This window comes from Salvelinus alpinus, chromosome 1 (assembly GCF_045679555.1).
Source record: "Salvelinus alpinus chromosome 1, SLU_Salpinus.1, whole genome shotgun sequence".
In the NCBI taxonomy this organism is placed as follows: domain Eukaryota; kingdom Metazoa; phylum Chordata; class Actinopteri; order Salmoniformes; family Salmonidae; genus Salvelinus; species Salvelinus alpinus.
Genome location: NC_092086.1, coordinates 58,315,307 through 58,339,642, shown reverse-complemented (window position 1 = coordinate 58,339,642; position 24,336 = coordinate 58,315,307). Strand labels below are relative to the sequence as shown.

Genomic DNA, 24,336 nt, shown 5'->3' with positions numbered 1-24,336 from the left:
CTTCCTCCGACTGTTTCTTCTTCTTACTTTCTTTCACCATTATTCCTTTAACTTTCTTGTCTGACTGTCTTTTGGCTTCCCTCTCCCACTTTCTAAATTTACCCCAATCTATTAGACATTTCTTGCCTTTCCTGGTTTCCTCAAACGTCTGTAAGTTATTTCTACATTCTCTTAATTACACTCAATGTGCCTTTCAAGGGATAATCTGACGGCTATGAAGTCTTCAATTAATTTAGAACTAAGTATTAGAGCTATTTAGTTATCGGTTTTGTTAAAACCATCATCATAACATTGTGATTTGTTAAGTATATAATAATCCATGGCACATGTCCAGTATGACTATCTAATAGTTCAGTGCATGTTGGCTACTTGCCATTTTGGCTCACAGATACTGTAGAATAGACTACTATAATCTTTGGAGAAAGTCAAGTGTGCTATTACAATCATATTCATCTGGATATTAATATGTAACATTGTTACACATGCCCAGACAGCTTTGAACAGAAAATCGTGCATTTTGCAACTTAAATAACAGTGCTGTTAGAATTAACAAATATTGTCCAGAAAATGCTATGGATACAAAAACAATTGTGACAGCAAAAATATATTTTATCGATTGACTTTGACAAAGGGGAAATTGTAAACATTCATAATTCAAGTGACCGGAGATGAAGGCTCCCTGAGTTCAACGTTGGCTTTGACACACTCTGCTTTGACACACTCTGCCAGTCACTGACTTTTGGTTAGTTGGAAGTTACAGAAAGGGCTTGTCAATGGTTGGCATTGAGTTGCTTAGTGTCAATCCCAGCCCAACAGGAGGACAAAGGAGAGGGAGAAGAGGAGGAAGAGAGAGAAGGAGGAGTGGGCCATGGAAGCTCCACTGCTGCCACCAGCTAAGGCGGGGGATAGGAGGGTTCCCAAATTGGTAGCTAGGAAGTTCTTAAAGCGGGAGGTTTTGGTGAAGACTTGGATGGTGGAGGCGCGAGGACTCTGGCTCCATCGTGCTTTGCTAGTGCTAGTGGTGTTGCTGCTTGTGGCGTTGCTGCTATCGACAGTCAACACAGCAGTCTGAAACCATGAGTTGCCCTGCTTACACATCAGAGGACCACCCACATCACTCTATGGGGAGAGAAGCAGAGAAAAACATGGGTTAATATGGTCATACTGTTATGTGCTTATAACAACATGTTGCAAGCAAAATAGTAAGACCGACAGATTTATAGATCAACTGTGCCATACCTGCAATAGTGTCACAGGTCCGGTGCAAATGTTGTCCAAAGATGAAACATTCACGCATTCCACAACAGAGGTCTGGAACTCCTGCAGGACTTGCTCAGCTGAGGACACAAAGAGAGAGAGTATATTACTTGTCATACCAATATATACACACACACACACACACACTCCTAAGGTCGTATCTTTCCGGAAACAATCCCTAGCCAGCCCCTACCCTAGGCATTTGTGTACATCTGAGAGGCCTGGATAGGGTGTAAGCAATATGTTGAAAATCCCACCTTTCCTTTGATAGGATAGGTGGGTTTTCCAACATACAGCAATTCCATTGCTTTTCCAATTCTTTCAGATCTATAGAGCTTGTTACTGAACAGGCACATTTCTAACAAACACACAAAGACAGTTGTCCATCCACTCACCCCCACCCTGGCCAGTGCCCCAGCCAGCCACCCAGCACTTAGTCCCTGTGTTGAAGTTGCTGGTTCCCTGGTCCACACAGATAGGCTGGATGTAGTTAGACAACTTGGGTTTGCTGGCCAGTCGGAGGATGGCCACGTTGTTGCCCGTCAAGTTGCTCATGGTGATGTTGATGACATTCAGGGTTACCTCGTTAGGGTTGGAGCCGGTTTGCTTCAGACGACCCAGGATCACGGTCCATTGAGAGGCGTTGGGTTGGCTGGAGAGATAGAATAAGTTGTGTGTTTAGCGAGGGACACAAAACTCTTCATTCTGATTGCCGTCTTATAAAATGCTTATGTACTGCTTATACATGTGATATGTAGGGGTTATGAATGTGTTATGAAGAATGTGTTACTACCTAGGTAGACACCCGTCATACAATATCAAAATATTTAGGCAACCCTTAAAATCGCATAGAAATATGAGTTATAGATCTGTCGTTCCCGTCGAAAGCAAGTCTAAGAAGCGGTAGATCTGTTGTATGTTTGCTATTTCTATGCTTCCCGTTCTGAAGTTTCTGTGTCTTTTACTTTCAGTTTCGTACACGTGTTTTAAACAGCAGAATATACAATATTTTTGGTTATGGAAAATATATTTCACAGTGGTTTGGATGGTACAATGATTGTCTACACAATGACTGCTTGTTTTGTCACAAACTGAAATTAGGCAAACGGTGGCGCGATTTCTGCATAGTGGATCTCTCTTTAGTATGGATGTTGTCATCATTTTGAATGCAATTAATGATTGTAGCAAGTTGATATGTTCTTACTTGAAGTTGTTGACATACACTACAGGTCAAAGTTTTAGAACAACTACTCATTCAAGATTTTTTCTTATTTGTACTATTTTCTACATTGTAGAAAACTATGAAATAACACGTATGGAATCATGTAGTAACCAAAAAAAGTGTTAAACAAATCAAAATATATTTTATATTTGAGATTCTTCAAATAGCCACCCTTTACCTTGATTAAAGCTTTGCACACTCTTGGCACTCTCTCAACCAGCTTAATGAGGTAGTCACCTGGAATGCATTTCAATTAACAGGTGTGCCTTCTTAAAAGTTAATTTGTGTGATTTCTTTCAAAGAGAAACGATGAGTCCATTACTTTAAGTCAGTTAATACGGAAAATTTCAAGAACTTTCAAGTGCAGTCGCAAAAACCATTAAGCGCTGTGAAACTGGCTCTCATGAGGACCGCCACAGGAATGGAAGACCCAGAGTTACCTCTGCTGCAGAGGATACGTTCATTAGAGTTACCAGCCTCAAATTGCAGCCCAAATAAATTCTTCACAGAGTTCAAGTAACAGACACATCTCAATATCAACTGTTTAGAGGAGACTGTGTGAATCAGGCCTTCATGGTCGAATTGCTGCAAAGAAACCACTACTAAAGGACACCAATAAGAAGAGGGCCAAGAAACACGAGCAATGGACATTAGACCGGTGGAAATTTGTCATTTAGTCTGGAGTCCAAATTGTAGATTTTTGGTTCCAACCGCCTTGTCTTTGTGAGACGCGGTGTGGGTGAACGGATGATCTACGCATGTGTATTTCCCATCGTAAAGCATGGAGGAGGAGGTGTGATGGTGTGGGGGTGCTTTGCTAGTGACACTGTCTGTGATCTATTTAGAATTCAAGCTTAACCAGCATAGCTACCACAGTATTCTGCAGCGATACGCCATACTATCTGGTTTGGGCTTAGTGGGACTATCATTTGTTTTTCAACAGGACAATGACCCAACAAACCTCCAGGCTGTGTAAAGGCTATTTGACCAATAAAGAGAGTGATGGAGTGCCGCATCAGATGACCTGGCCTCCACAATCCCCCAACCTCAACCAAATTGAGATGGTTTGTGATGAGTCGGACCGCAGAGTGAACGAAAAGCAGCCAACAAGTGCTCAGCTTATGTGAGCACAACTCCTTCAAGACTGTTGGAAAAGTATTCCAGATGAAGCTGGTTGAGAGAATGCCAAAAGTGCGCAAAGCTGTCATCAAGGCAAAGGGTGGCTATTTGAAGAATCTCAATTATATTTTGATTTGTTTAACACTTACTACATGATTCCAAATGTGTTATTTCATAGTTTTGATGTCTTCGCTATTATTCTACAATGTAAAAAATACAAAAAATAAAGAAAAACCCTTCAATGAGTAGGTGTTCTAAAACTTTTGACCGGTAGTGTATTTATTAAATTCATATGCACTGCTTATGAATGTGATATGTATGGGTTATGTATACTGAACAAAAATATAAACGCATCATGTAAAGTGTTGGTCCCATGTTTCATGAGCTGAAATAAAAAAATCCCAGAAATTTTACATATGCACAAAAGGATTATTTTTCTCAGATTTTGTGCACATCTTTATTTACATCCCTGTTAGTGAGCATTTCTCCTTTGCCAGGATAATTAAGCCACCTGACATGTGTGGGATATCAAGATTAAACAGCATGATCATTACACAGGTGCACAATGTGCTGGACACAATAAAAGCCCACTCTAAAACGTGCAGTTATGTCAAAAACACAATGCCTCAGATGTCTCAAGTTTTGAGGGAGCTTGCAATTGGCATGCTAACTGCAGGAATGTCCACCAGAGTTGTAGCCAGAGAATTGAATGTTAAACCTCTTAAGGATCTGCCCCTTTTTTTCCCGTCTAAAATGACATACCCAAATCTAACTGCCTTTAGCTCAGGACCGGAAGCAAGGATATGCATAATCTTGATACCATTTGAAAGGAAACACTTTGAAGTTTGTGAAAATGTGAAATCAATGTAGGCGAATAAAACACATTAGATCTGGTAAAAGATAATACAAAGAAAAAAACTTTATTTATTTTTATTTTTTGTACCATCACCTTTGAAATGCAAGAGAAAGGCGATAATGTATTATTCCAGCCCAGGTGCAATTTAGATGTTGGCCACTAGATGACAGCAGTGTATGGGCAAAGATTTAGACTGATCCAATAAACCATTTCATTTCTGTTAAACATTTTGTATCAAGACTGCCCAAATTGGTTTATTATTAACTTTTCAAGTTCATAACTGTGCACTCTCCTCAAACAATAGCATGAATTATTTCACTGTAATAGCTGCTGTAAATTGGAAAGTGCAGTTAGATTAACAAGAATTTAAGCTTTCTGCCAATATCAGATATATCTATGTCCTGGTAAATGTTCTTCTTACTTACAACCTCATGCTAATCGCATTAGCCTACGTTAGCTCAACCTTCCCATGGGTGAGACACCGATCTGTAGAGATCCTTAAAAGGTTCATTTCTAGAACCAGTGTCGTTTTAGAGAATTTGGCAGTACGTCCAACCGGCCTCACAACTGCAGACCATGTGTAACCACGCCAGCCCAGGACCTCCACATCCAACTTCTTCACCTGTCTGAGAGCAGCTACCCCGACAACTGATGAAACTGAGTATTTCTGTCTGTAAAAAATACTTTTTGTTGGGAAAAACTCATTCTGATTGGCTGAGCCTGGCTCCCCAGTGGGTGGGCTAATGCCCTCCCAGGCCCACCCATGACTACGCTCCTTCCCAAACGTGAAATCCATAGAGGAAGGTCTAGTTAATTTATTTCAATTTACTGATTTCCTTATATGAACTGTAACTATAAATTCGTTGAAATTGCTTCATGTTGCGTTTATATTTTTGTTCAGTATATACAGTTGAAGTCGGAAGTTTACATACACTTAGGTTGGAGTCATAGAAACTCGTTTTTCAACCACTCCACAAATTTCTTGTTAACAAACTATAGTTTTGGCAAGTCGGTTAGGGACATCTACTTTGTGCATGACACATACATTTTTCCAACAATTGTTTACAGACAGATTATTTCACTTATAATTCACTGTATCACAATTACAGTGGGTCAGAAGTTTACATACACTAAGTTGTCTGTGCCTTTGAACAGCTTGGAAGATTCCAGAAAATTATGTTATGGCTTTAGAAGCTTCTGATAGGCTAATTGACATCATTTGAGTCAATTGGAGGTCTACCTGTGGATGTATTTCAAGGCCTACCTTCAATACCAGTGTCTCTTTGCTTGACATCATGGGAAAATCAAAAGAAATCAGCCAAGACCTCAGAAAAAAAATTGTAGACCTCCACAAGTCTGGCAATTTCCAAATGCCTGAAGGTACCACGTTCATCTGTACGAACAATAGTACGTAAGTATAAACACCATGGGACCACACAGCCATCATACCACTCAGGAAGGAGAAGCGTTCTGTCTCCTAGAGATGAACGTACTTTGGTGTGAAAAGTGCAAATCAATCCCAGAACAACAGCAAAGGACCTTGTAAAGATGCTGGAGGAAACAGGTACAAAAGTATCTGTATCCATAGTAAAACGAGTCCTATATCGACATAACCTGAAAGGCCGTTCAGCAAGGAAGAAGCCACTGCTCAAAAACCACTATAAAAAGCCAGACTACGGTTTGCAACTGCATATGGGGACAAAGATCGTACATTTGGGAGAAATGTCCACTGGTCTGATAAGACAAAAATAGAACTGTTTGGCCATAATGACCATCGTTATGTTTGGAGGAAAAAGGGGGAGGCTTGCAAGCCGAAGAACACCATCCCAACCGTGAAGCACGGGGGTGGCAGCATCATGTTGTGGGGGTGCTTTGCTGCAGGAGGGACTGGTGCACTTCACAAAATATATGGCATCATGAGGTAGGAAAATTATGTGGATATATTGAAGCAACATCTCAAGACATCAGTCAGGAAGTTAAAGCTTGGTCGCAAATGAGTCTTCCAAATGGACAATGAAGCCAAGCATACTTCCAAAGTTGTGGCAAAAAGACTTAAGGACTACAAAGACCACAAAGTCAAGGTATTGGAGTGGCCATCACAAAGCCCTGACATAAATCCTATAGAAAATTTGTGGGAAGAACTGAAAAAGCGTGTGCAAGCAAGGAGGCCTACAAAACCTGACTCAGTTACACCAGCTCTGTCAAGAGGAATGGGCCAAAATTCACCCAACTTATTGTGGGAAGCTTGTGGAAGGCTACCCGAAACGTTGGACCCAAGCTAAACAATTTAAAGGCAATGCTACCAAATACTAATTGAGTGTATGTAAACTTCTGACCCACTGGGAATGTGATGAAAGAAATAAAAGCTGAAATAAATAATTCTCTCTACTATTATTCTGACATTTCACATTCTTCAAATAAAGTGGTGATCCTAACTGACCTAAGACAGGGGATATTTACGAGGATTAAATGTCAGGAATTGTGAAAAACTGAGTTTAAATGTATTTGGCTAAGGTGTATGTAAACTTCCGACTTCAACTGTATGTATCTATGAAGGTAACAACACTTTAAAAACTGTCCAGCTGATCAGGATGGTAAAGCCAGAATTGTACAGTATTTTGGGAGAGATGTTGGCTGATGGCTCTCCCCTTTGGTACACTACAGTAAATATTACTGTAAAAGGCTCAACACACTCTGCGCAAACAGAGCGTCGGAGCGTCGTGTACAGACCGTTCCAAAAATTCAGCCGCACAAAAGTACATAGAAATACTCAGAGAGTGACGCAAATGGAGGTCCATCGCTAAGTTGGACCCATGCAGTCCCATCCAGACATTGATTGACATGATGATTACACCAGGTCCATTCTCTCTGCAGCACCGGTTGTATAAAACATGGGTGGTGTTTTTGAACAGCTATCTATAAAAGGATTTTCACTAGCACAAGGATTGTACGAATGTCCTACGTCGGACTAATTAACCGGACTAGTTAACTTACCTGGAGAAGCAGCTAGCGTCGCTCATGACAGAGTCCACCGCCACTAACGTACCCCCGCAAACGTGTGCTCCGTTTTTCTGTATGCTGGCTATCCAGGGCCACAAGCCTGCTGTCGCCAACGAGCTTCCCCCACCAATACGGGAGTTCAAAGAGGCGCTAGCGCTGCCACACACCACAGCTGCAGAGGGAGAGACAGATACAAGTTTGAGAGACAAATAAAAGGGAGTAATCCAGTAGTCAGATTTATTACAGAAGTAGAGAGATTCACATCAAGGTTTAGCCATATGCACAAGTTAGACTATAGGTACGTACGTGCGGGTGTGGTAGTAGGGGGGGGGGTGGTGGTGCAGGTGACACTGAGGTCAGAGTCAGTCCCACTGGATGAGAAGGTGATGAAGCCTGGCTGGTCACTGGTAATCTGGCTGTTGATCCAGGTCTGGTACTGGGAAACTCTGGCGTACACACCTGGGAAATTTGCCAGAGCACAGCCGTTGCCAAAACTCACAACGCCAGACTGGATCCAGCGAGGACCCTGTTTGCTCACAATCGGACCTCCTGAGTCCCCCTATGCATAGACAGATTTACAGTGTCACTGGGATTGAATTTTCACAGAATTATGAAATATAATGGGTTGGTTTCCCAGATGAAGCCTAGTCTCAGACAAAGAAGCATTTTCAAATGGGGAATCTCTTTTTGAAATTATTTTTAGTCTAGGATTACGTATAACCTGTGTCTGGAAGATAAGCCCAATGTGTTATTGACTGACACTGTAATAAACTAAAAGGAAAAGGACACCCAAGAGATTTTACCTGACAGGAATCCTTTCCTCCTGCTGATAGACCAGCACAGATCATGTTGTCAGTGATCACGCCAACTCCATAATTACAGTTGCACTGCTTGTTTCCCACTACTGGCACATCTACCTCCTGTAGGATCTGTGGTACAGCTGGGATGATAAACTGAAAATGTAGACACCAACCACTTATCACAGGCATTGCTGATATTCTTCACTATGATAAGTAGCTTATACTAGACAATGTGAAGTTTGAAATGAAATAAGTTTGCTAATATGGGTGATTGTTAATGGGACATTTGATAGCTACAACAATCAAACTAGTAGTCAGTGGTGGGAAAAGTACCCAACTTTCATACTTGAGTAAAAGTAAAAGATACCTTAGTAGAAAATTACTCAAGTAAAAGTGAGTCACCGAGTAAAATCCTACACGATTTCCTTGTTTCTTGGCACGATTTTCTTGTTTTTTAATTTACGGAGAGCCAGGGGCACACTTCAACACTAAGACATAATTTACAAACAAAGTGTTTGTGTTTAGTGACTCAGCCAGATCAGATGCAGTAGGTACGACCAGGGATGTTCTTTTTAAGTGTGTGAATTAGACCATTTTCCTGTCCTGCTAATCATTCAAAATGTAACTAGTACTTTTGGGTGTCAGGGTAAATTAGAAAGTACATTACTTTCTTTAGGAATGTAGTGGAGTAAAACTAAAATCTGTCAAAAATATAAATCGTAAAGTACAGATACCCAAAAAAACGACTTAAGTAGTGCTTTAAAAGTATTTTTACTTAAGTACTTTACACCATTGCTAGTAGGAGTATTTTAAAGGCTAATAAAAAAACTGTGGTGCACATGAATGTTATAAACGTATCGTTCTACTCATCGTTATCGCATCAATTCAGGTAATTTATTGCGGTATACATTTTTGTCCATATCGCCCAGCTCTAGTCTGTGGTGAGGCCAGGGACACTGAGGATAGACTTTCAACCCCATAAGAAAAAGGGCTTCCTCAACATACACAAGACCTCTCAGAATTCTGATCCATCATCAGTAGTACTTAAAACAAGCTATATCTGTGGACTCACATCCTCCAAAGCTGAGGGTGCCCCAGCCTGTGACCCAGCTAGTAGTGCCAGCATAGAAGGAGCTGCCTGGTGCAGCTAGGCAGACTGGCCGGATGTAGTTGGTAAAAGTCACGGGGGAGGAGAGCTTCAGCAGACACATGTCGTTGTCACTTGTACTCTTGCTGTAGTTGGGGTGGCAGATGATCTGAATGACCGTACGACTCTCTTCATTAGGGTTGGAGCCCTGCTGGCTCTGACGACCCACGTAGACCACCAAATTTGATGTACTGGTGCTGAGAAAATTAGAGTTTCAAGTTAGAATTGTAGCACCGGTAGCAGAGCCGGTAGCACCCACCTCAGCAATATTTGAATATTATCATTATTTACGAACTGCTTCCCTTTACTTCCGACATCTCATTTTGAAAACATGATCGGGAGGAAAGTCTATTTACAAAGTATTTTTACTGTCCCAAAAAAACATTGTGGTTTTATGTGATCACATGAAAATCTAAATCTATTATTATTATTATTATTATATCTATTACGTGACAGTTTGTGGAAATACTACAATGCAGATTTGATTGAATTGAGCCGTATGTTTTTATGGGTCCTCACCTGGGAAAGCAGTGAGCAGCAGTCAGCACCCACTCTTTGTTGATAAGGGATCCCCCACAAAAATGGCTGCCAGATCTCTGCAGACTGGCCTGCCATGGCCAACTCCCTGGAGGAGCATCCTGACCCCCCACGATCCTAGTGTTGAGAGGAGAGATTCCACACACTAACAAAGACAGATGGACGAGGGATTACAAAATAGAGCGCACACAGGAAGTGAAGAGATTAAAGCTCACTAGTTAGTCAGTGAATAGGTGCATGGTTAAGTCATTCAATTAGGAAAATAACTGAAATTTGATTGAAAAAGGAGGGGACTTACCATCCAACTGAGAGTGAGACACTGAAAAACAGGAGAAGCAGAACAGTTGAACAGTTGAACAGTTTGGTTTTGGCACACTGTGGGCAAACAGGTCATTCATAACTATTTTCACCTCATTGGTTTCATAGTAGAAACATACAGTCTTGGAGCTGTCTGTCTGTCTGGGTGGCTGGCTGTGAATGATTGTTGTGGTTTCTGAAGGTACTGTGTGTATTTAGTGTCCATACAGACTTTTCCTGTGAACAAACTATCTCAGCTGTTTTCTTGTTATGAGTCTGTGGATTGTTAAACCAAACGCCATCTGTCAAAACGTCTTTCATCACTGTGTATGTTACCTAATACTACTGTCCACTTAACATTGTCCAGAATGTGTTTAACACTAATTAGCACGTTACCTATTAAAACAACCTAGGAGAATAGATTACTCCCAGAATTACTAAGATGTGTTTATATTTCATACTAATACTAATGAACTAATACTAGATAAATATAGTTTGTGGGCCAAAGCCTTATGAATAAGATAAAGAGGATGAGGAAATATATACTGCAGGAGAACAAGGAGGAGAACAAAAGAAAAACCGGCTCATCAGGAAAAACAAAGAACAAGACAAAATGCACAATCATTCAAAGGAAGCAATGTGGTCACAACAAACAGTCATCATTGCTGTAAGACTGTATGGGGATTTCACATGAAAGAATACTTGGTAATGTGTCATAATGCATTGTAAGACTTGTCTACAAAGGATAGTTCACCCAATCACCCTTCTCTTGCCTCCACTATTGTTTTGAATCTTCTCTGTATGTGACAAATGGTCTAAAGAGGCTTCCTCGCCTCACCTACGTTCCTTTATTTGAGCTAATCTAAAAGAACTGGACAGGAGAAATTAAGCCCACAGCTAAACGTCTGTCATAATGACACTTTCACCTCCTCTGTCTTCTCAGACCAGTGAATCTAAAGGAGCACCCTACCTCTGGGTGCTCTATGGGCGTGACTGTCAGCTTGACTGGTTTCACATTCAGTCCCCACCCACTAAATTATAATCAGGTCATGTTTTTTAATGAATGTATACAACACATAAAGAGGTAAACAGACAAATCAGACGTATCTACAAACGGATATTTGTTTCTACAAGTTCATTGCATTACATAAGGAACGTATCAAATATTCTATTCCATCCAACTGAAATTGAGGAGAAACACAGCTGGCCAGTCACGACAAATGTTCATACACTTTGGAACCTCAATTTCCTCCCTGTACTCTGCCCTTAAGACAACAACAGACAAGCATTGCATTGGTGACCAGTTCACTCAAACATTGGCCTTAACTAAACTTGACGTGAAAATGTGCGTACCTCCACGTAAAATTTAGACCATGCATACACACAATTTCTAGTGTTTGAAGTATTGCATTGCAAGCAGGCCGTTAATGAGAAGAGCCAAACTCTATTTATTATATCTTTGCTAATCTGAAATGATTCGAAATAGGAATCGATTTACTATTTATTTTATTTCCATAATTATTGCTTTTCTGACTGTGATGGTTTAGAATACCATTTGTCCCATTTCTTATTAGATAAGCTATCTCAACTATTTTGCTCTGAGATCCAGGGCGTGGTTACCGTATAATTTAATAGAACAGACAGTTTCTCTTTTCCATTGACATAGCCTACTGTATTTCAAATGTATTGAGTAGACAATAATTCTGAATTGGTAGGCAGTGCAGCATATTTACATTCGTGGAAAAGTCAATACAAAACATTGTTGAGTTTAAACTTTCTGCTAACAGGTCCATAACAATTTGTCGTGTTTTTTTTTCCTTTTAGAAACAATCTCAGTCCTTTGCCAAATACTAATAAATAGTCACTGCAAAAGATCAAGACCTTCTGGCAACATCTCAGATTTGCCATTGCTCTTTCTTTTAGAAACTGCTGTGGCCTAATCCCAATACTTTCAATTATACATTATGTCACCATTAAAAGGTGAATGAAGGGTGTTTTCCAGTCAGAGTTATAACGCTTGTTCACGCACACAGTTTTAGTAAATTGAAAATTTCAGAAAAGGCATACGAAGATATTAATGTGACATTTACACAACGTTTATTTTAAATGATTAAATTTTACCTCATTTTCCCAGTATCCAATTGTGTATTTACGACCTTGTCTTATTGCAACAACTCCTCAATGGGCTTGGAGTGGCGCAGATCGGGACATGCGTCCTCCGAGACACCCCCGCCAAGCCTCACTGCTTCTAATCCACACTGCTCGCTAACCCAGAAGATAGCTGCCCAAATATGTTGAGTTGTCACTAGTTAACACAGCCACAAGTCATAAACCCTGCCTATTTCTCAAATTTATCTTCTTAAAATCGGATTTCAAACCTAAACCTAATCTTAAATTAAAACCAAAAAAGCAAATTTTTGTTTTTCTGAATATTTACAATATAGACAAATTTTACTTTGTGGTTGTGATATCTATTGGGAACCAATGTTTCGGAGGCAAACACAGTTCAAGGAAACCGCAGCCCGGACGATGCTGGGCTAATTGTGCACCACCCTTGGGAGCTCCCGGTGACGGGCGGCTGTGACACAACTTGGGCTAACACCCCCTTCACTTTCCTTACTGCTTGGAAATTAGATGTATAACTTCAACTGGTCCACAAACCCTAAAACACACTGACCCTTTTGCAGTGTAATTAAGTTATGTTGCCATGAGGCTCCACTTTAGACTAAGAAATGTCTTTAAGGACACATGTTATACCTCGCTCACACAACATACATTCACGTCTTTGACAAATATTTGAGAAATGTGAACGTTCTGCCTTAAAATTAGGCACAGGACCTCCCTCAAGGCCCAAAACAGTCTAACAGGTCTCTCTCCTGTGTCACAAGAAACATGACATCCTGTTGGCTTTGATTGTCTTTATTGGCTATGCCTGTATTCTATAAATAGTCAATACGGCCCATATGGCCCACCACCAACATTATTCTATAACCTGGCCAACTCCTTGACTCCATTCACCAGTCAATAGAAGGAAAGCAGTGGAATAACGGGAATCTCGTCTCTTACCTTTTGAAAAGAGGGCAACTAGTAGAGTCACCAAACAGAGTGCTTTGTAGACTTCCATCGTTTCAATGCCCTCCACTAAAGCCTGTCCTGTTTAGTGTTCATACTTTTATACTCCACCCTGCCTTCACTCCTCCCCTTTATCTAATTTCCTCTCTCACACTGAAACCCACACCCTGATACACCTGTTTTCTCTCCTCCCTCTCTCATCCCTCTTTTCAAGTCAAACCGACCCACTGAGGAATGTCTTGGTTGTCACAAGGGCAAGGCTATTGGTTTTCCATTGCTGTAATCTGTGATCATTTCTCCTGTCTATTTATCTATATATCGGTGGAAATATGTATCAAGCTAATCTGTCATTTATCCTGTGTATATCCTGTTGCATCATTATGTTCGAAGGGTTGTGTGTTTAGTGTGTGTGACGAGAAGAATGCAGTACAGTAACCTGTTCAATGACAGACATATATTCGTATTAAATCTATCACTTGATGGTTTCAATGAGCTGTATATAGCCATAAGCAAACAGGAAAACGCTCATGCAGAGGTGGCCAGGTACTTTAATGCAGGGAAACAAATCCGTTTTACCTCATTTCTACCAACATGTTAAATGTGCAACCAGAGGGGGAAAAAGTCTAGCCCACCTTTACTCCACGCACAGACACGTGTACAAAGCTCTCCCTCGCCCTCCATTTTGTAAATCTGACCATAATTCTATCCTCCTGATTCCTGCTTACAAGCAAAAAAAATAAAGCAGGAAACACCAGTGACTCGGTCAATAAAAAAGTAGTCAGATGAAGCAGATGCTAAATTACAGGACTGTTTTGCAAGCACAGACTGGAATATGTTCCGGGATTCTTCGGATGGAATTGAGGAGTACACCACATCAGTCACTGTCTTCATCAATAAGTGCATTGATGACGTCGTCCCCACATTGACTGTACGTACAAACCCCAACCAGAAGCCATGGATTACAGGCAACATCCACACTGAGCTAAAGGATAGAGCTGCAGCTTTCAAGGAGCGGGACTCTAACCCGTAAGTTTATAAGAAATCTCGCTATGCCATCCCGACGAACCATCAAACAGGCAAAGCGTCAATACAGGACTAAGGTTGAATCATACTACACCGGCTCCGACTTTCGTCGGATGTGGCAGGGCTTGCAAACTATTACAGACTACAAAGGAAAGCACAGCCGAGAGCTGCCCAATGACACAAGCCTACTAGACGAGCTAAATGACTTCTATGCTCGCTTCAAGGCAAGTAACACTGAAACATGCATGAGAGCATCAGCTGTTCCGGACGACTGTGTGATCACGCTCTCCGCAGCCAATGTGAGTAAGATTTTTAAACAGGTCAACATTCACAAGGCCGCAGGGCCAGACAAATTACCAAGACGTTTACTCCGAGCATGCGCTTACCAACTGGCAAGTGTCTTCCCTGACATTTTCAACCTGTCTGAGTCTGTAATACCAACATGTTTCAAGCAGACCACCATACCTGTGCCCAAGAACACTATGGTAACCTGCCTAAATGACTACCGAACCGTAGCACTCACGTCTGTAGCCCTGAAGTGCTTTGGAAGGCTGGTCATGGTTCACATCAACACAATTATACCAGAAACCCTAATCCCAATCCAATTTGCATACCGCCCCAACAGATCCACAGATGATGCGATCTTTATTGCACTCCACACTGCCCTTTCACACCTGGACAAAAGGAACACCTACAGTGTAGTGGCTTCCTTTCCTCTTGACCATAGCCACTGCCCTAGCCTGAAAGCGGGGTTGTTTCGTACGCATACAGTCCACATTCAAGGTTTCCAAATAGCCAAAACATTCAATGAGATCCAGGGATATAGTGCAACAAAAATGTTTATTCTTCTTATATCTAACAAAAAAAATGATTCTCCAATCAACTTAAAGTATAGATTGCGTGACGTGAAAAATACATAATATGACCTGTTTGTATGTCTGTATGGTCAAAAGACTATACCGCTCCCGCGTCTAGCTAGGACTCCCTCCCTGAAGGTCCAACTTCCTGCAAGAGGGGGGGGCAAAAACTAAGTTACACTAATAACAAAGGAATATATCTCAATCAGGTAAAGATAAATCATAAAGTTTGAGACAGCCACCATTCTACGCATACAACGTTTACTGTACATGTTACAATACCATGGTTGGGGCCGTTTTTATCAGGGAATTAATTGGATATTCAATTGACGTAGAGAATATTCTCATTGGAAATAATAGGCAATTCACTGATTTAGAAATAGTGATTTATTATGGTGAGGGGACTGAATTGAGATGGGCCTCATCCTTGTGTCACACATCCAGTCAATCTGAATATGTTACGGTCTCACCCATCCCTTTTTAATCCCTTAACAAATCATGAAGTGAATGAGATTAACAGATTTGCAGTGAACAACTTCGGAACTTCAAGTCCAGCATGCTTCCTCTCTGGCATTGCAGTTAGGCCCAAAATGTACATTGTTGAAAAAAAAATCACACACAATTTTACCTCGGCACATTTACTATCAATGTTTTTGTCAGAGACCTTATCGAAGAAGTGTCTTTAATTTTTCCCTATTCCTCTATCACACCAGTATTTACAGCCCAACCACTCATTTCATCTGCTACAAATATTAAAAAACGCAACATTAAACAATTTCAAAGATTTTACTGAGATTTAGTAAAACTCTGTCAATTGAAATACATTCATTAGGCCCTAATCTATGGATTTCACATGACTGGGAATACAGGTAGGGGCGTGGATCAGAAAACCAGTCAGTAGCTGGTGTGACGGCCATTTGCCTCATGCCGCACAACACATCTCCTTCGCATAGTGTTGATCAGGCTGTTGATTGTGGCCTGTGGAATGTTGTCCCACTCCTCTTCAATGGCTGTGCGAAGTTGCTGGATATTGGCAGGAACACGCTGTCGTACACGTCGATCCAGAGCATGCAATATATGCTCTTTTGGTGAGTAAAGCAGGCCATGGAAGAACTGAGACATTTTCAGCTTCCTGGAATTGCTTACAGATCCTTACGACAATGGGCCTCAGAATCTCGTCACGGTATCTCTGTGCTTTCAAATGGCAATTTATTTTATTAAATTAAATTGTGTGTTTGTTGTCCGTAGCTTGTGCCCCCCCCCCCCCCCCCTCAGACAATCCCGCAGGTGAAGAAGTCAGATGTGGAGGTCCACACGTGGTTACATGTGGTCTGCGGTTGTGAGGCCGGTTGGACATACTGCCAAATTCTCTAAAAAGACGTTGGAGGCGGCTTATGGTAGCGAAATGAACATTACATTTTCTGGCAAGAGCTCTGGTAGACATTCCTGCTGTCATCATGTCAATTGCAAGCTCCCTCAAAACTTGGGTTGTGTGACAAAACTGCACATTTTGAAGTGGCCTTTTAGTGTCTCCAGCACAAGGTGCACCTGTGTAATGATCATGCTGTTTAATCAGCTTCATGATATGTCACACCTGTCTGGTAGATGGAATATCTTGCCATAATAGAAATGCTCACTAACAGTGATGTAAACAAATTTGTGCACAAAATTTGAGAGAAATAAACTTGTGTATATGAAAAATGTCAGGGTCCTTTATTTCAGCTCATGAAACATGGGAACAACACTTTACATGTTGCTTTTATATTTTTGTTCAGTGTAATATAAAAACGCAAATAAAGTCGCTAGCAATATCATTTGAAGAATCACAATGAAGCACTTTTAAATGATAGTAGGTGGTTCCACCACCACCAACAACCAAGGTACACAAAGTATATGGGGGCCTTTCACCAAACATTATTTATTAACCAGAATTCATCTTTTAACCCATATGGTACTGTGGCCTTCATGCCGGAGTCAAACTCCTTTATGTTCCTATGCTAGTATATTTGTTTATTCTTATTTATCAAGTCATAATGGCCAACTTCCAGAGTAATGTTCTCATCAATGGTCAAAACCACTTGGTTAAATGAATCAAGTCCATCCAGTACTGTATATTCACACGAAAGCCATGACAATGTAAGGAATGCTAACCTTTCGTAGCCTTGGTGAACTGGCCATACCGGTTTATCTACCCATGCCTCTAATAATCCTCCATACGGACACGCCAGGGGACACTAACAAACACAAATACACAGGATAAGAATAGTACAGCTCCTTAGGGCATTTGAAGGAAATGAGAGACTGAGTTGGGCCACAGACAGTTGATGCAATCGACATAATGGAATGTGTGTTAACAAACATTTAATCAGAAATTATTCACAGCCTTTCCAACACCCCCCAAATGTCCATGTAAAACTGCACGGATATAGTTTTGTCCACAACAACTTGTCCAAAATCTTTTTTATATATGTCAGTTTCTCTTGTTTTCAACTTGTCCCATTTCCTCAATTGTGGTTAACAAACAAGTTAGGTATTCAAAGATCAACTGTGAAGAGTGGACACACCTGTGTAGGCCAGAAGGCTCTGGCGTAAGCTATTGCAGCAACATCGTCAAAAATAAAAGAACACATAGTTGTGTGTTTACAAAGTTTCACAATGGTACCTGTTTGTCATCAATAAGGATGGAATGTGCTCCAGTCACTTGTCTGTTTCCATCAAGTTTCTAATGCTCAGGCTTCTTAGAATGTCATTGTGTACTGTAGCTTGGAGGCCTAGCTGAACTCACTTCGAAAGGTTCACTAGTAATAATAATAATACGTGTCAAACAGTCTCCTGGGCAAAAAAAAACTCACTCTGTGGGAAAGCTCATCTTAAGCATAAACTGAAGAATAATCCACATACAGTGGCAAGAAAAAGTATGTGAACCCTTTGGAATTACCTAGATTTCTGCATAAATTGGTCATCAAATTTGATCTGATCTACATCTAAGTCACAACAATAGACAAACACAGTGTGCTAACTAATAACACACAAATTGTATTTTTCTTGTCTATATTGAATACATAATTTAAACATTCACAGTGTAGGTTGGAAAAAGTAAGTGAACCCTAAGACTAATGACTTCTCCAAAAGCTAATTGGAGTCAGGAGTCAACTAACCTGGAGTCGAATCAATGAGACGAGATTGGAGATTTGGTTAGAGCTGCCCTGCCCCATAAAAAAACTCACAAAATTTGAGTTCGCTATTCACAGAAAGCATTGCCTGATGTGAACCATGCCTCGAACAAAAGAGATCTCAGAAGACCTAAGATTAAGAATTGTTGCCTTGCATCAAGCTGGAAAGGGTTACAAAAGTAACTCTAAAAGTCAGTCCACGACGGTAAGACAAATTGTCTATAAATGGATACATTTCAGCACTGTTGCTACTCTCCCTAGGAGTGGCCATCCTACAAAGATGACTGCAAGAGCACAGCGCAGAATGCTCAATCAGGTTAAGAAGAAGAATCCTAGAGTGTCAGCTAAAGACTTACAGAAATCTCTGGAAGATGCTAAAATCTCTGTTGACGAGTCTACAATACGTAAAACACGAAAACAAAAATGGTGTTCATGGGAGGACACCATGGAAGAAGCCACTGCTGTCCAAAAAAAACATTGCTGAAGTTCGCAAAAGTTCGCAAAAGAGCACATGGATGTTCCACAGCGCTACTGGCAAAATATTCTGTGGACAGATGAAACTAAAGTTGTGTTGTATGGAATGAACACACAACACTATGAGTAAAACCTCATCCCAACTGAAGGGAGCATCATGGTTTGGGGTTGCTTCGCTGCCTCAAGGCCTGGACAGCGTGCTATCAGACAAAAATTAATTCCCAAGTTCATCAAGACATTTTGTAAGAGAATGTAAGGTTATCTGTCCGCCAATTGAAGCTCAACAAAAGTTAGGTGATGCAACAGGATAACAACCCAAAAGACAGAAGTAAATCAACAACAGAATGGCTTCAACAGAAGAAAATAAGCCTTCTGGAGTGGCCCAGTCAGTCCTGACCTCAACTCGATTGAGATGATGTGGCATGACCTCAAGAGAGCGGTTCACACCAGACATCCCAAACATATTGTGGAACTGAAACAGTTTTGTAAAGAAGAATGGCCCAAAATTCCTCCTGACCGTTGTGCAGGTCTGATCCGCAACATTTGGTTGAGGTTATTGCTGCCAAAGGAGGGTCAAGGGTTCACATACTTTTTCCAACCTGCACTGTGAATGTTTACACGGTTTGTTTAAAAAAGACATGAAAAATTATAATTGTTTGTGTATTATACAAATATATAAAAATTTTATGAATGAATCCTATCATTGCTGATTAGAGGTAGAAGTGATAATTAATTTTTCATGAATATATAATCTGGGTCTATAAGTGTTGAACATCCCAAATATTTTCTGAAAATAAAGCTCAAGCACCAAGGAGATAAGATAGCGTTTGTGTGTTACATAAATTGCATAGATTTACAAAAAAGTACATTTACAACAAAAAAACACTGCAATTTAACATGCCAGGTATCAAGCAGAAATGGCCTTGAAAAAAAAAATGTATGCTCATACATATTATGTTATGTAAATCTGTGTGACATGATACCCTTTGGATTTATAATTGTAGAATGTCAGTGTACTAGCTAGTACACAGTGCAGGTGTTAATCATGACCAGAGGGAACGCCTAAGTGCCAAATTATCCTAGGTAGATTTAAAACAGCATAATTCTGTGTTGCTGGTGAGAACTGGCAAAATGTTTCACAAACTCATCCATGTTAAGGGAGCGTGCCCTCCTTGACTCCACACTGAGAATTCCGAGGTGACTTAACCTGTCATCAACCATTGTTGTCCTAAGGTGGGTTTTTAATCAGTTTTAAAGCTGAGAAGCTTCTCTCGCAAGAAGCACTGCTGACTGGTGTAACAACAGAAATCTTACATAGTCGATAATAGCTAATGGAAGACCTCTTTATAAGGTTCTAGAAACACAACAAAGTCAAGTAGATTAGACGGTCTGTCCCTTCCACTTTTCTCTCTGCTATCAGGAAGCCGCTTGTGGTTTGATGAACCTCATGTTTGAGGTCCTCTAAATCTGACTCAAAGGTCTGAGCAAAGGCAAACAGAGGCTCCTCATTCAATAATGTTGTACTCTTTGGGTTGAGAGACTGGACCCCTTGCATTATCTCGCAATTCTTCTTTGAAAAACGCCTCTGAAGTTCAACTGTGAGACTGTCAAGCACCTGATAAAAGATAGCTGTTTGGAAGCTCTCACCATCACTTTGGTCACTATTTTTCTGTCCTACAGTGCTCATCATCAATGAGTCATGAAATCTTACGCTTGTTTTAGGCTGTCTTTTACACACTGTTTGTACACTTATTTTGCAGTGCTCTGCAATCTCTTCAACCTCTTTCCATAGTTCTCCAAAGTAACCCTCACTTGCCCCACAAGATTATTTCTGTAGTCCAGACTATGTTTTTCAAGGCAATCAATTATCATTTTTGTGAGACCTGCTGCATCTAAGCTTTCAGCTGACTGAAAGTTGTAAAAAGCTTTCGTGGATGGCCCCGTTGTAATTGAACCTCACAACTAAAGACATTTGTTATTTTTTCTTTAGATCTTTGGATTCATCTGCAATTACACTAAACATTTAACTTTCTTTTACTTCTCTTATTATTTCACTTTACCATCTCAGATAAGCCCTCAAGAACTTTGTTCTGGATTTGGTGGCTTGTGTACTTAGCATTGCCACATGCATTCATCCTTTTCTCCATGAGAGGGTCATGCTTTGCTATTTCTTCTAAGTTTGTCAAAAAATTACCCTTGTGAGAGTCATTAGACTCTCGATGACCTCTCTGCGCTATATTTTGAGTGGCAGTTAATAGGAGCACATCTGCAGTTGTTTTAATGTAAGTACAGTTTTCCTCCACTTTCTTTTTCCGGTCCTCATTTATGACATCTAACATTGATGAGTTGCTGTCAATAGCCCTTTTATGCTGATTCCAAGCATACATAGCATTGTACAAAAACCTGACTGTGATGTGAAGGCAGATTCAGGTGTATTGGGCAGAGAAAAATTCCTACAGGCGAAACAATAAGTCGAATCTTGACTTACAGAATATTCAAGCCATGAATTGTCCTTATACCAGGAGCTGTTGAAAGCCCTTTTCCTAGTACCGTGTTTTCAAACACGGCTGTACAGGACCCTCTTCTCTGGATCTTGAAATGTCTGAAATACTGAAATGTCTGAAATAATGTCTCATATCTCTATGGAAATGTATAATTAAGAGATCCACAAGATTAGATATGAACAGCTGCTATCTAAAATGTGTAGTTTAAAGTATATACCTGGCCTACCATTGGGTCCTTTTGGAACAGCATATCTGGTGTTTGATGCAGTTGGGAGGGGCTCGGTGACATCTCCTCGCAGCTCTGGCTCACTGTCTTGCTCAGAGCCAGATGTCTCTGTGTCATCCCTTGATACATCTATTAGATTAAAATAACAAGAATCATTAGTGTATAATAACAATAAAAATTACACAGCTATCAAAACAAGAACACACATGAATCAACAACCAACATTTTAAAGTGAGGCTTAATCTGACAAAATCATATGTTACAAGCTGAAGCTAAACTTAAATTCTGAACTGGGCATGTGACTGACTGCCTGGTAGATGCTCTGACCTGGTGGTGGTAGACTGGGTCCTTGTGAAGTCTGACCACACTGACTCTGATTAGCCTCAGTTAGGGAGCTGCTCTGGGGTCCGGTGGTGATTCAAGGGCCGGGGTCTGTTTGCATCTGAATCAGGAGGCCTAATCTCCCTATTTGTGCTTCTCTAAAAATAAGTCCCTTTCTTTTCATGTTTAATTGACCCTATGCAAAAATAAAAGACAGTCTATGGTTACATCTAAGCATCCAATTACCCACATTTTAGTCCAATCTCAATTACAAATCCCCATTATCATAACTGTACCTTAAAATCAACTACCAGCCTAAGTTACTAGTTAGATCATGGCTAGCCCTACTCTGCAGTAAGTAACTTAGCTAGCTATAATTTCTTACACCTTTACGATAGCCTATTTGCTATCTGCAAATTGTGGTCATCTTTTGAGTAACATTGATAATTGATAATAACAAGTGTTCGTTTTGAGTTCAAGTACGAAAATCTAACTGAGTTAATGGATTTCAAATTGCTCAACACTGACAGCTGTAGCCTACTAGTGTAGGAGAAAATTCATGACTATGGATGATTTTCCAGTATCTAGACTGTTCCCCCAGAAGTAGTGAGCAGAATCAACACAGGGTTAAATCAGAATAAAAACTGAGGCCAGATGAATGAAACAGAGCTGGATCAACATTGAGTTAATCACTAGACATGTAAAAACAGAACGTTAGCAGAAAATGTATGCCTGTGCTGTTATAGGCCTGCGGGAAGTCATTGCCTGGTTCTGTGACTAGCATTGAGACATGTAGTTGTATTGTATATGTATGTCTGTGCCATTACACCTCAACATTCTCAAAAATGGAACTAGACAAATCCACCACATCTCCTAGCTTGCGAGATTGTGCCCTCGTTAACACACAAGCAGGAAAAACATGGGGAAATGCTTGAACCAATTTATCATCTGTAGTTTTGATTTCTGGGTTGTCTACTACCTCTAACACAGGAGTGACGTTACCACCAGCGATATCGTTCCCTAGTAGCAATGTGACTCCTTTTACTGGCAGTGTAGACTCTACACCAACACAGAAACGTCCTTATACCAAGTCTGACACTAAGTGGACCCAGTGAAATGGTACAGATACGTTTTTTGTCTCTATACCCTGTAATATGACATGCGAGTCCAATACGTTTCAGGAGACCAGGGCAAAGCATCAGTAACGATTACTGACTGCGCCGCCCCGGTGTCTCGTAAGATTTGTATGGGCTTTTGATCCGCTTGTTCTCTCCAGTTTAGGAAACACAACCGGCAGAGATAAACAGAGAATAGATAGGATCCCGTTTCCCAAATGCTGAATCAATAACTCGGTCCAACGGACGAGCCAAAGACTGGACTAAACCCACGCTTTTTAATTTTGGGGATGGTGACAGGGACTGTTTCGGTTTATTTTTCAAAACCGGGCAGTCTGCAATCACGTGACCTTTTGGTGACAGTACAAACATTCATGGATATCGTGTAAAGGCTTGGGGTCGTTGGATGAAAAGCGACCCGAACGAGGCACTGATGACGTAATTGTTCGGCCGCCAATGTCGCCACTTTCTGCTCATTTAAATTAACTACAATTCTATCAGGGAGGTTGGTTTTAAAATCCTCCAACAGCATCAGCTCCCGAATATCAGCTGTAATGAGAATAGTTATTGCTGGTACTAAAAGGTTTTGTTTCTAAATGTACATTTTAATAGGGATGATGTGTGCTAAATTGAGAAGTTTGAATTTGAGTTAAAGTAAGCACTAAGGACTGTTATTCTGAATTTAGGTTGGAGAATTTACCAAATGTTTTAGTTATTTGGATATAGCAGAAGTGTTGCTTTTTAATGGTGAGGGTTGGGGGCACTGTTTACATTTATTTGGCCTGGGGAAGCTCTGGAAACCTTATCTCTAAGTATCCTTCGACAGGGAGTTTGTTAGAACATACTGGATGATAGCTTGGGTTAACATAAAGGTTGTTTTTTGTTTGTTTTGTTTTATTATTTCATTAGAATTTTTATGTTAAATTGTATTGATAGAGATGGCTGGATGATATATAATTAATTGCATATAAGGTCTGTGTTTTGCGAGAACACCCAATGATGGAGATGGAGACAGCATGGAGACCAGCATAACATGGGGTAAGTAATATGTTTTTAGGAACAAAAGAGTGATTTTTGTTCCAAAGTAGGTACTGATGTATATTGACTAAATTGATTTGAAAATGTTTTAGTATGTTTATAACTGTGGAAGTACATTATGAGTAGTGACTAGTGTGTTATGGATTAGATGGAATGTGACTGCATTGGGGATCTGGGGGGGGGGCTCATATATTAAGGTTGTGGTGGTAGAGGGGTGTTATTTCCAGAGACTATGTATATTGTTACAGGAGACAGCTCATAGGAGGGAGGACAGCTGGCTGTGTAAAATATAGGGTAA

The 24,336-nt window shown here is 40.5% G+C and overlaps 1 protein-coding gene across 1 annotated transcript; it reads right to left on the bottom strand.

Moving 5' to 3' along the window:
• Positions 1-588: 588 nt before the first annotated feature.
• Positions 589-13,412, bottom strand: LOC139543853 (transmembrane protease serine 9-like). The gene is made up of 10 exons (XM_071350378.1): positions 13,302-13,412; positions 10,237-10,257; positions 9,921-10,083; positions 9,327-9,598; positions 8,258-8,394; positions 7,761-8,013; positions 7,449-7,626; positions 1,653-1,909; positions 1,240-1,337; positions 589-1,119 (listed from the first exon to the last, which is right to left on the bottom strand). The coding sequence occupies exons 1-10, from the start codon at positions 13,357-13,359 to the stop codon at positions 799-801; spliced, it is 1,758 nt and encodes a 585-aa protein (XP_071206479.1). The 5' UTR covers positions 13,360-13,412; the 3' UTR covers positions 589-798.
• Between the last annotated feature and the right edge of the window lie 10,924 nt (positions 13,413-24,336).